Source organism: Dendrobates tinctorius, unplaced genomic scaffold, assembly GCF_039654945.1.
Source record: "Dendrobates tinctorius isolate UK_male_01 unplaced genomic scaffold, ASM3965494v1 ptg000083l, whole genome shotgun sequence".
In the NCBI taxonomy this organism is placed as follows: Eukaryota; Metazoa; Chordata; class Amphibia; order Anura; family Dendrobatidae; genus Dendrobates; species Dendrobates tinctorius.
Window position 1 is genome coordinate 26,890,474 of NW_027361751.1, and position 12,990 is coordinate 26,903,463.

Consider the following 12,990-nt stretch of genomic DNA (forward strand, 5'->3'; position numbering starts at 1 on the left):
GGGAATGTGTCTCTGTGGGAGAACAGGAATATGGGAATGTGTCTCTGCAGGAGTATAGGAATATGGAAATGTGTCTCTGCTGGAGCACAGTAATATGGGAATGTGTCTCTGCGGGAGCACAGGAATAAGGTAATGTGTCTCTGCTGGAGTATAGGAATATGGGAATGTGTCTCTGCTGGAGCACAGGAATATGGGAATGTGTCTCTGCTGGAGCACAGGAATATGGGAATGTGTCTCTGCGGGAGCACAGGAATATGGGAATGTGTCTCTGCGGGAGCACAGGAATATGGGAATGTGTCTCTGTGGGAGCACAGGAATATGGGAATGTGTCTCTGTGGGAGCACTGTAATATGAGAATGTGTCTCTGCTAGAGCACAGGAATATGGGAATGTGTCTCTGCGGGAGCACAGGAATATGGGAATGTGTCTCTGCGGGAGCACAGGAATATGGGAATGTGTCTCTGCGGGAGCACAGGAATATGGGAATGTGTCTCTGCAGGAGTATAGGAATATGGGAATGTGTCTCTGCGGGAGCATAGGAATATGGGAATGTGTCTCTGCGGGAGCACAGGAATATGGGAATGTGTCTCTGCGGGAGCACAGGAATATGCGAATGTGTCTCTGCGGGAGCACAGGAATATGGGAATGTGTCTCTGTGGGAGAACAGGAATATGGGAATGTGTCTCTGGGAGCACAGGAATATGGGAATGTGTCTCTGCAGGTGTATAGGAATATGGAAATGTGTCTCTGCTGGAGCACAGTAATATGGGAATGTGTCTCTGCGGGAGCACAGGAATAAGGTAATGTGTCTCTGCTGGAGTATAGGAATATGGGAATGTGTCTCTGCTGGAGCACAGGAATATGGGAATGTGTCTCTGCGGGAGCACAGGAATATGGGAATGTGTCTCTGCGGGAGCACAGGAATATGGGAATGTGTCTCTGCGGGAGCACAGGAATATGGGAATGTGTCTCTGCGGGAGCACAGGAATATGGGAATGTGTCTCTGCGGGAGCACAGGAATATGGGAATGTGTCTCTGTGGGAGAACAGGAATATGGGAATGTGTCTCTGCAGGAGTATAGGAATATGGAAATGTGTCTCTGCTGGAGCACAGTAATATGGGAATGTGTCTCTGCGGGAGCACAGGAATAAGGTAATGTGTCTCTGCTGGAGTATAGGAATATGGGAATGTGTCTCTGCGGGAGCACAGGAATAAGGTAATGTGTCTCTGCTGGAGTATAGGAATATGGGAATGTGTCTCTGCGGGAGCACAGGAATATGGGAATGTGTCTCTGTGGGAGAACAGGAATATGGGAATGTGTCTCTGGGAGCACAGGAATATGGGAATGTGTCTCTGCAGGAGTATAGGAATATGGAAATGTGTCTCTGCTGGAGCACAGTAATATGGGAATGTGTCTCTGCGGGAGCACAGGAATAAGGTAATGTGTCTCTGCTGGAGTATAGGAATATGGGAATGTGTCTCTGCTGGAGCACAGGAATATGGGAATGTGTCTCTGCGGGAGCACAGGAATATGGGAATGTGTCTCTGCGGGAGCACAGGAATATGGGAATGTGTCTCTGCGGGAGCACAGGAATATGGGAATGTGTCTCTGTGGGAGAACAGGAATATGGGAATGTGTCTCTGGGAGCACAGGAATATGGGAATGTGTCTCTGCAGGTGTATAGGAATATGGAAATGTGTCTCTGCTGGAGCACAGTAATATGGGAATGTGTCTCTGCGGGAGCACAGGAATAAGGTAATGTGTCTCTGCTGGAGTATAGGAATATGGGAATGTGTCTCTGCTGGAGCACAGGAATATGGGAATGTGTCTCTGCGGGAGCACAGGAATATGGGAATGTGTCTCTGCGGGAGCACAGGAATATGGGAATGTGTCTCTGCGGGAGCACAGGAATATGGGAATGTGTCTCTGCGGGAGCACAGGAATATGGGAATGTGTCTCTGCGGGAGCACAGGAATATGGGAATGTGTCTCTGTGGGAGAACAGGAATATGGGAATGTGTCTCTGCAGGAGTATAGGAATATGGAAATGTGTCTCTGCTGGAGCACAGTAATATGGGAATGTGTCTCTGCGGGAGCACAGGAATAAGGTAATGTGTCTCTGCTGGAGTATAGGAATATGGGAATGTGTCTCTGCGGGAGCACAGGAATAAGGTAATGTGTCTCTGCTGGAGTATAGGAATATGGGAATGTGTCTCTGCGGGAGCACAGGAATATGGGAATGTGTCTCTGTGGGAGAACAGGAATATGGGAATGTGTCTCTGGGAGCACAGGAATATGGGAATGTGTCTCTGCAGGAGTATAGGAATATGGAAATGTGTCTCTGCTGGAGCACAGTAATATGGGAATGTGTCTCTGCGGGAGCACAGGAATAAGGTAATGTGTCTCTGCTGGAGTATAGGAATATGGGAATGTGTCTCTGCTGGAGCACAGGAATATGGGAATGTGTCTCTGCGGGAGCACAGGAATATGGGAATGTGTCTCTGCGGGAGCACAGGAATATGGGAATGTGTCTCTGCGGGAGCACAGGAATATGGGAATGTGTCTCTGCGGGAGCACAGGAATATGGGAATGTGTCTCTGCGGGAGCACAGGAATATGGGAATGTGTCTCTGTGGGAGAACAGGAATATGGGAATGTGTCTCTGTGGGAGAACAGGAATATGGGAATGTGTCTCTGCAGGAGTATAGGAATATGGAAATGTGTCTCTGCTGGAGCACAGTAATATGGGAATGTGTCTCTGCGGGAGCACAGGAATAAGGTAATGTGTCTCTGCTGGAGTATAGGAATATGGGAATGTGTCTCTGCTGGAGTACAGGAATATGGGAATGTGTCTCTGCTGGAGCACAGGAATATGGGAATGTGTCTCTGCGGGAGCACAGGAATAAGGTAATGTGTCTCTGCTGGAGTATAGGAATATGGGAATGTGTCTCTGCTGGAGTACAGGAATATGGGAATGTGTCTCTGCTGGAGTACAGGAATATGGGAATGTGTCTCTGCTGGAGCACAGGAATATGGGAATGTGTCTCTGCTGGAGCACAGGAATATGGCACTGCTATAGTAAAAGTTTGTGACAATGCTTGAGCACAGAAATGTGGCACTCTAGCAACAATACCCACACTCCTTATGAATGAATCTCTGCTCTATTTATTTTGGATTAATTTATATTTAATATTAATCAGAAGAATTATCACAATTTACTATGTTTTTCTCGGCCACAACATCCGCTAGTAGAACTGAAAGAGGAAAGCACATTTCAGTAAATATCTCGTCATATTTAATCCATCCTAATCTGAGTAAATAATGTTATGGAAACCTCAGCTCTTGCATAATCTAGCGTGCACGGTATATGGCAGCCGCCGCCGTCACTATTTCTAGAGGTGGCCTGTAGATGGCGCCAGACTCCCTTCCAGGCAGAGCTGCTGTCCACGGTCCTGGAGCAGCCGCTGCTATTACAAGCAGCAAGTGTCATCGGGAGCTGATATTTCGGAAGCGATCTAATATGGTAATTAGCAGGACACACCGTCAGGACTGGGCATGAAGGATGCAGGCTGGGAATCCTTCAGATGAACTGTCTGCCTGGTGGGATGCACTAGATGCCAGCAGGAGCCAGCTGTAAGATGCTGTGCAATGTGGGAGTAAACTTTCTCCACGGTAGTGAGAGCTGCTGGTGATGTGCGAGCTCATACAAGGAGCAGATCGGATGGGAAGAGGGAGCACACACCAGTGCAAAACTCCAGAGCTCCGCCTTATGAAAGGAACTACAATCCCAGCACCGAGGGGGAAGACTCCACAGTAAGCTGGTGGAGTTCATCCAGTGTCGCCTTTCACTCTTCTCTTGGGCGATGAGCTGCAGGAGCATCTGGGGGAGGTGGATTTAATCTGCAGACGAGGGTCCTGGTGTCCTGCGCCCCCTGTGTGCACACTGCCACTCCACTCTGCCCCAGTCGCCAATGATTCGCCGAGCCAAGAAGCGCAGATTGGAGTGGTACCCATCACCTCTGAAGCTATGCCCGATCTGAAGAAGATGAAGAGCAGGAGTGGTGGAGTCCTTCCACCAAAAGTGAACTAACTCCTCAACCTGGGCCCTGTCCTAACCCTCCCTTGTTAGGACCACCAGGTCCTCTCCTCCTCACCTTTGGGATGGATGCTTTTAATAACACTACCTCTTCGGACTACTCTTTGGAAAAGAGGAATGGTACCAAGTTTGAGGAGGTAGCCCTCAGCTACCAAATCGTCACTTCTCTCTTCTTGGGGACATTGATCCTATGTGCAGTTTTTGGCAATGCCTGTGTGGTTGCAGCCATAGCTTTGGAGAGGAATCTTCAGACAGTGGCCAATTATCTCATAGGTTCTCTTGCAGTCACCGACCTGATGGTCTCAGTTTTGGTGTTACCCATGGCAGCACTCTACCAAGTACTGAACAAGTGGACACTTGGACAGGTAACCTGTGATATTTTCATTTCTTTAGACGTTTTGTGTTGCACCTCTTCCATCCTCCACCTGTGCGCCATAGCTTTGGACAGATACTGGGCTATCACAGATCCAATAGACTATGTGAACAAGCGGACTCCGAGAAGAGCTGCTATTCTCATCAGTCTGACCTGGGCTATAGGCTTCTCGATATCTATCCCACCAATGTTGGGATGGAGAACCCACGAAGACCGGTCTGATCCTGATGCCTGCAAAATAAGTGAAGACCCCGGCTACACCATCTACTCCACATTTGGGGCGTTCTACATCCCTCTGATCCTCATGTTGATTCTGTATGGCAAGATATTTAAAGCAGCCAGATTCAGGATCAGAAAAACAGTGAAAAAAACTGAAAAAAAGAAAGTGGCTGATACTTGTCTGTCTGTTTCCCCATCCACCATACAGAGGAAAAGCAATGGCGAACCCAGCAAAAACTGGAAGAGAAGTGTAGAACCCAAGCCAAGCTCTTGTGTGAATGGGGCAGTGAGGCACGGGGAGGATGGAGCTGCCCTGGAGATCATTGAGGTCCACCAGTGTCCTAACTCGAAAGACCACCTGGCACTGCCAAACCACTCCAGCGACACCCCATCTCCTGCATGCTTGTCTGACAAGAAGAACGACAAAAGCGCAGAAGCCAAAAGGAAGGTGGCACTAGCCAGGGAGAGGAAGACTGTCAAAACTTTAGGTATTATCATGGGCACCTTCATTTTCTGCTGGCTACCCTTCTTCATCGCTGCCCTGGTTTTGCCCTTTTGCGAATCCTGCCATATGCCACACTTGCTCTACGACATTATAAACTGGCTAGGCTACTCAAACTCTCTCCTTAACCCCATTATATACGCTTATTTTAATAAAGATTTCCAAAGTGCATTTAAGAAAATCATCAAGTGCAAATTCTGTAGGCAATGAGAAGAGATTTCTCTCCCCCTTCCCCCCCTTTTGTTGCTTGCCTTGTTTCATTACTAAGCCCATTGGGGTTTTTTTTTTGTTTTTCAATTGTTTTTTTTACTTGTGTCCTTGGAAGCCTTGATGAGATGCCCAACTATGCGCTAATGGGCTCTGGCACTTGGGGCGGACCAAGGCTTCTATGTGTTGAACTAAAGAAATCCTTGTTCAATGGCTGCCATTATTTCAATGTGAAAGATTATAGACTGTATATAAATATATCTTGGATATTTTTTCATGGCCACTGATGGCAGTGGAGTAATTTTGAATTAGTCTTCTGAAACTATTTGCACAGACCAAGGGGCTGACAAACTGTTGGTTACTGTAACTCAATGTGAATTGAACCCATCAGCTGAGTGTCCAATGGTACCGATGGTACTGACACACAGCTGCCATTATGTACCGACTAGTCTTTTTTTTTTTCTTTTTTTTTTCTTTCCCACTCAGTTGCATTTTGAGAGGGGGGTGATGGGGCTATGTAGATTTTGTCTTACAAGTCCCATCCCCCCCACCTCAGATTCTTCTAATAAATCATCCTATGCATAAACTGGACTGTCTATATAATTCCTTTGAATGAAATAAGATTGTCAAACAAAAAAAACCAGAGAAACTCTAGAACAGTGAGTATTGTATGTAGACATGTAATTATGGCCTGAATGTACAGTATTAATTCGCAATATTCGCTGGTGATAATAATACAATTCCGCAAGTTTATTGCAAATAAACTTTGCCTTGCAGTGCAAAAAAAATAAAAAAATCTCATTTGTCTTGTGTATGTAGAAATGGTGATATAAGGGGGGGGGGGGGGAGTTCTAGAATGAAATGGTCACACTTAACGAGCAGTGTGTGGATTGTAACAACCACTGATGTAGCAGAGCTGAATTTAGGAATTAGGATGCCTTGCTTGTGCAGTGTAATCAGCAGTCCTATGTAAAAGCACATAATGTCACGTCGCAACTAGCTCTGCTCTGCTACATCTGGATAGAAATTCCTAGCAATGATAACAGGCGTGTGAATGGCAATCTGTCCCTCTGTGTTCCCAGACTATGGGAAGCGCAGGATGTATACTTGGACAGTCTAAGCACATTAACCCCTTGTGATCTCTTTCTCACTGGCTGCCGATGGTATTGTTTATCTTAAAGATGTATCTGTCTCTTATAAATAGCAGGACAGATCAGAATCCGGATTCTCGAGCCCATTAATCTCCGATACTGTCCGATATTAGCGGGACGCCATGAGACATGTCCGGTTCCTGGCTACACAGGTTGTTGTTTTCCTAGCAGTGCGGGGTAAGTAGAGTAAAAGAATCTGCCTTGTCTTAGGGCGTCATTCACACATCAGTATTTGGTCAGCATTTTACATCATTGTTTGTGTGCCAAAACCTGGAGGGAAATTTACAGAGAAAAATGTAGAATGGAAAGCTTGACACCTGTTCTGTGTTTGGGAGACATAGAAATCCTGATGAAATCCTGATGTGTGAATAAAGCCTTAGGTTAGTGTTTTGATTTCTATTTTTAGGGTTACATAATATGATCGTTACATGAACCCGATGTTGCTTTCTGTCTCTGTTGCTCTTATCTAGAGATAATCAATCTCATGTATAAATATGTAATGGGGACAGTCGTGGAGCGACCTGGCTGTGCCGCCTGTAACCCTGGGAATGTGGAAGTGACTGCTTCACTTCATTTCTGAACACAAAATGGGAAGCTATAGGGCGGCCTCAGAGCGTGATGTCATACAGGGTTTAGTGTCCAAGACTATGCATTAAGCATGTAATAATGACAAAAGTGGGGCAGTAATGCAGCAAGGGGCCAAGAAGAGGACAAGCGTCATCGGCTTCACTCTCTGGATTCTGTTCCCATGCTTGCTGTGCTTCTGTTCTTCTCCATCTCTAGATCTCAGTCAACTCTGACTAGAAATCAGATTTTTCTCATTGATTTACTTTTATTTCCTGTTCCATACTTTATTTAGCACCAACATACTTCACAGCGCTGTACAGAAACTGCCATCGCCAACATGTGTCCCCCCCCCAAGGTGAGTACATTCACATATCCCCTATTATAAATGCTCGTATAATAGTGCAACTTTCATAGGATGCCAGTTACCCTACAGTACCTAACAAAATGTGTGAGGAAAGCAGAGAACTCAGAGATAACACACAGAAAGGGAAAGCAGAGAACCCAGAGGTTACACAGAGAAAAAGAAAGCAAATTACCCAGCGGTAACCTACAGAAAAGGAAAGCAGAGCAAACAGAGGTAACCCAGAAAAGGAAAGCAGGACACCCAGAGGAAACACAGAAAAGGAAAGCAGAGTACTCAGAGGTAACCTACAGAAAAGGAAAGCAGAGAACTCAGAGATAATACACAGAAAAGGAAAGCAGAGTACCCCGAGGTAACATAGAGAAAAAGAAGCAAATTACCCAGAGGTAACCTACAGAAAAGGAAAAAAGAGTACTCAGAGTACCCAGAGGTAGCCCACTGAAGAAAAGCAGAGTACCCAGAGGTAACCCAGAGAAAAGAAAAGCAAAGTATTCAGGGGAACCCAGAAAAAAAAGCAGAGTACTCAGGGGTAACCCAGAGAAACAAAAAACAGAGTACTCAGAGATAACACACAGAAAGGGAAAGCAGAGAACCCAGAGGTAACACAGAGAAAAAGAAAGCAAATTACCCAGAGGTAACCTACAGAAAAGGAAAGCAGAGAACCCAGAGGTAACCAACAGAAAACCCAGAGAAAACCCAGAGAACCCAGAGAAAAGCAGAGTACTCAGGGGTAACCCAGAGAAACAAAAAACAGAGTACTCAGAGATAACACACAGAAAGGGAAAGCAGAGAACCCAGAGGTTACACAGAGAAAAAGAAAGCAAATTACCCAGCGGTAACCTACAGAAAAGGAAAGCAGAGCAAACAGAGGTAACCCAGAAAAGGAAAGCAGGACACCCAGAGGAAACACAGAAAAGGAAAGCAGAGTACTCAGAGGTAACCTACAGAAAAGGAAAGCAGAGAACTCAGAGATAATACACAGAAAAGGAAAGCAGAGTACCCCGAGGTAACATAGAGAAAAAGAAGCAAATTACCCAGAGGTAACCTACAGAAAAGGAAAAAAGAGTACTCAGAGTACCCAGAGGTAGCCCACTGAAGAAAAGCAGAGTACCCAGAGGTAACCCAGAGAAAAGAAAAGCAAAGTATTCAGGGGAACCCAGAAAAAAAAGCAGAGTACTCAGGGGTAACCCAGAGAAACAAAAAACAGAGTACTCAGAGATAACACACAGAAAGGGAAAGCAGAGAACCCAGAGGTAACACAGAGAAAAAGAAAGCAAATTACCCAGAGGTAACCTACAGAAAAGGAAAGCAGAGAACCCAGAGGTAACCAACAGAAAACCCAGAGAAAACCCAGAGAACCCAGAGAAAAGCAAAGCAGAGAACCCAGAGGTAAGACACAGAAAAGGAAAGCAGAGTAAACAGAGGTAACACATAGAAAAGAAAAGCAGGACACCCAGAGGAAACACAGAAAAAAGGAAAGCAGAATACCCAGAGGTAACCCACAGAAAAGGAAAGCAGAGTACTCAGAGGTAACCAACGGAAAAGGAAAGCAGAGAACTCAGAGATAACCCAGAGAAAAGGAAAGCAGATTAGCCAGAGGAAGCCCAGAGAAAAGGACAGCAGGACACCAAGAGGAAACATAGAAATGGAAAGCAGAGTACTCAGAGGTAACCCAGAGCAAAGGAAAGCAGATTAGCCAGAGGAAGCCCAGAGAAAAGGAAGGCAGAGTACTCACAGGTAACCAACAGAAAAGGAAAGCAGAGCACCCAGAGGTAACACATAGAAAAGCAAAGCAGAGAACCCAGAGGTAACCCAGAGAAAAGGAAAGCAGAGAACCCAGAGGTAATCCACAGAAAAGGAAAACAGAGTACCCAAAAGTAACCCAGAGAAAAGGAAACAGAGTTCCCAGAGGTAACCCACAGAAAAGGAAAGCAAGCATAGTACCCAGAGAAAAGGAAAGCAGAGTATTCAGATCTAACCCACAGAAAAGGAAAGCAGAATACCCAGAGGTAGACCACAGATAAGGTAAGCAGAGTAGATAGAGGTAGACCACAGAAAAAGAAACAATCCCAAAATTGCCAACCATAATCAAATACTAAGCTCCACTATCCAATAATGACCATACAAGGTCCTGCTATTGGTAAAGCCAAGACCAAACAGAGCATTTAAATGGTACAAAATCTCTTTTATTAGTTCATATAAAAGTTAAAAAAGACTAGAAGTTTATAAAAAAAGAGCAAGAAAAAAAAACATACAACTCCCATTAACAGTTTCTTTTTGCCGCATGGTATTGGACACCCACAAAGCACCACATGATCGATATGAAAACACACTGAATACTTCAGTACAAAACTGCTGGCAAGTTTATATAAAATATCTCTGCTGTCTTTAATTTAACATGCCTAAAAAATGCCAGACAGAATGGTTACTGGGTAGGGAAAAACAAAACCCCAATATTTTTAGCTACTTAAAGCAATAATCATTCTTTGTCCAAGAAAAGGGTAAAAAGAGCCACATTGTCAAAAGGGTTGTTACCAACACTAGTCTAAATAATAAATGCCTTCATATCCTAATTCATGTTGGGATTAAGGAGGCCATTAGCTGGATCCTTGCAGCGTTCTAGGAAGTCCCCTGGGAGCCACATCCTTTAACCCCGACGCGCACGTTTCGCCCTGCTTCTTCTACCAAGAGGTATCCCACAGAGAAAAAAGCAGAGTACCCAGAGGTAACACAGAAAAGAAAAGCAAAGTACTCAGGGGTAACCCAGAGAAATGAAAAGCAGAGTACCCAGAGGTAACCAAGAAAAAAGGAAAGCAGAGTTCCCAGAGAAAAGAAAAGCAGGCTACTCAGGGGTAACCCAGAGAAAGGCAAAGTACTCAGAGGTAACCCAGAGAAAAGGAACATATGGTACCCAGAGAAAAGGAAAGCAGAGTACCATGAGATAATGCACAGAAAAGTAAAGCAGAACACCCAAATGTAACCCACAAAAAAGAAAGGCAATGTACTCAAAGATAGCCCACAGAAAAGGAAAGCAGAGTACCTAGAGGTAACCCAGAGAAAAGAAAAGCGGAGTACTCAGGGATAACCCAGAGAAAAGGAAAGCAGAGTACTCAGAGGTAACACAGAGAAAAGGAAAGCAGAGTTCCCGGAGATAACGTACAGAAAACAAAAGCAGAGTACCCCGAGGTAACCCAGAGAAAAGGAAAACAGAGTACTCAGAGGTAACTCACAGAAAAGGAAATCAGCATACCCAGAGAAAAGGAAAGCAGGGTACCCAAAGGTAACCAAAAGAAAAGGAAAGCAGAGTACCCAGAGGAAGCCCACAGCAAAAGAAAGCAGATTACCTAGAGGAACCCCACAGAAAAGGAAAGTAGAGTACCCAGAGGAACCCCACAGAAATTGAAAGTAGAGTACCCAAAGGTAATCCAGAGAAAAAGAATGCAGAGTACCCAGAGGAACCCCACAGAAATGGAAAGTAGATTGCCAAGAGCAAAAGAAAGCAGAGTATCCAGAGGTAGCCCACAAAGAAGGAAAGCAGAATACCCAGAGGTAACCCACAGAAATGGAAAGCAGAGTACACAGAGATAGCCCACAGAAAAGGAAAGCAGTGTACCCAGAGGTAACCCAAAGAAAAGTAAAGCAGAGTACCTAGCGGTAACTCACAGAAAAGGAAAAAAAATACCCAGAGGAACCTCACAGAAAAGGAAAGCAGAGTAAACAGAGGTAACCCAGAGAAAAGGAAAGCAGAATACTCAGAGTAACCCCACAGAAAAGGAAAGTAGAGTACCCAGAGGTAACCCAGAGAAAAGAAAAGCAAAGTACTCAGGGGTAACCCAGAGAAACAAAAAACAGAGTACTCAGAGATAACACACAGAAAAGGAAAGCAGAGTACCCAGAAATCACTCACAGAAAAGGAAAGCAGAGTACTCAGAAGTAATCCACAGAGAAAAGGAAAGCAGAGTATCCAGAAATAACCAACAGAAAAGGAAAGAAGGTTACGCAGAGGTAACCCACAAAACATGAAAGTTGAGTACTCAGAGGTAACCCACAGAAAAGGAAAGCAAGCATAGTACCCAGAGAAAAGGAAAGCAGAGTATTCAGATCTAACCCAGAGAAAAGGAAAGCAGAATACCCAGAGGTAATCCAGAGAAAAAAGCAGAGTACTCAGGGGTAACCCAGAGAAAAGGAAAGCAGAGTTTCCAGAGATAACCCACAGAAAAGGAAAGCATGGTACTCAAATGTAACCCACATAAAAGAAAGGCAGTGTACTCAGAGCCCACAGAAAAGGAAAGCAGAGTACCTAGAGGTAACCCAGAGAAAAGAAAATCAGAGTACTCAGGGATAAACCAGAGAAAAGGAAAGCAGAATACTCAGAGGTAACACAGAGAAAAGGAAAGCAGAGTAATCAGAGGTAACCCAGAGAAAAGGAAAGCAGAGTTCCCAGAGATAACGTACAGAAAAGGAAAGCAGAGTTCCCAGAGAACGCACAGAAAAGGAAAGCATAGTATCCCGAGGTAACCCAGAGAAAAGGAAAGCAGAGTACCCAGAGGTAACCCACAGAAAAGGAAAGCAGAGTATCCAGAGGTAATCAAGAGAAAAAAAGCAGAGTACTCATGGGTAACCCAGAGAAAAGGAAAGCAGAGTTCCCAGAGATAACCCACCGAAAAGGAAAGTATGGTACCAGAGAAAAGGAAAGCAGAGTACTAAAAGATAACACACTGAATAGGAAAGCAGAGTACTCAGAGGTAACCCACAGAAAAGGAAAGCAGGGTACTCAAATGTAATCCACAAAAAAGAAAGACAGTGTACTCAGAGATAGCCCACAGAAAAGGAAAGCAGAGTACCTAGAGGTAACCCAGAGAAAAGAAAAGCAGATTACTCAGGGATAACCCAGAGAAAAGGAAAGCAGAATACTCAGAGGTACCACAGAGAAAAGGATAGCAGAGTAATCAGAGGTAACCCAGAGAAAAGGAAAGCAGAGTTCCCAGAGATAACGTACAGAATAAGAAAGCAGAGTACCCCAAGGTAACCCAGAGAAAAGGATAGCAGAGTACCCAGAAGAACCCCACAGTAAAGAAAAGCAGAGTACACAGAGGTAGCCCACAGAAAAGTAAAGCAGAGTACTCAGAGTAACTCCACAGAATAGGAAAGCAGTGTACCCAGAGGAAACCCAGAGAAAAGTAAAGCAGAGCACCTAGAGGTAACTCACAGAAAAGGAAATCAGAATACCCAGAGGTAGCCCACATAAAAAAAAGTAGAGTACCCAGAGGAAGTCCAGAGCAAAAGAAAGCAAGAAAGCAGAGTACCCAGAGGTAGACCACAGAGAAGGAAAGCAGAGTACCCAGAGGTAACCCAGAGAAAAGTTAAACAGAGTACCTAGAGGTAACTCACAGGAAAGGAAAAAAAATACCCAGAGGGTCCCCACAGAAAAGGAAAGCAGAGTATCGAGAGGAAGGCCAGAGCAAAATAAAGCAGAGTACCCAGAGGTAGCCAACAGAGAAGGAAATCAGAATACC

At 44.9% G+C, this 12,990-nt stretch overlaps 1 protein-coding gene across 1 annotated transcript; it reads left to right on the forward strand.

The window, feature by feature from the left end:
* The first annotated feature begins 3,468 nt into the window (after positions 1 to 3,468).
* HTR1A (5-hydroxytryptamine receptor 1A) lies at positions 3,469 to 6,175 on the forward strand. The gene has a single exon (XM_073584257.1). The coding sequence runs from the start codon at positions 4,160 to 4,162 to the stop codon at positions 5,396 to 5,398; it is 1,239 nt and encodes a 412-aa protein (XP_073440358.1). The 5' UTR covers positions 3,469 to 4,159; the 3' UTR covers positions 5,399 to 6,175.
* The last annotated feature ends 6,815 nt before the right edge of the window (positions 6,176 to 12,990 follow it).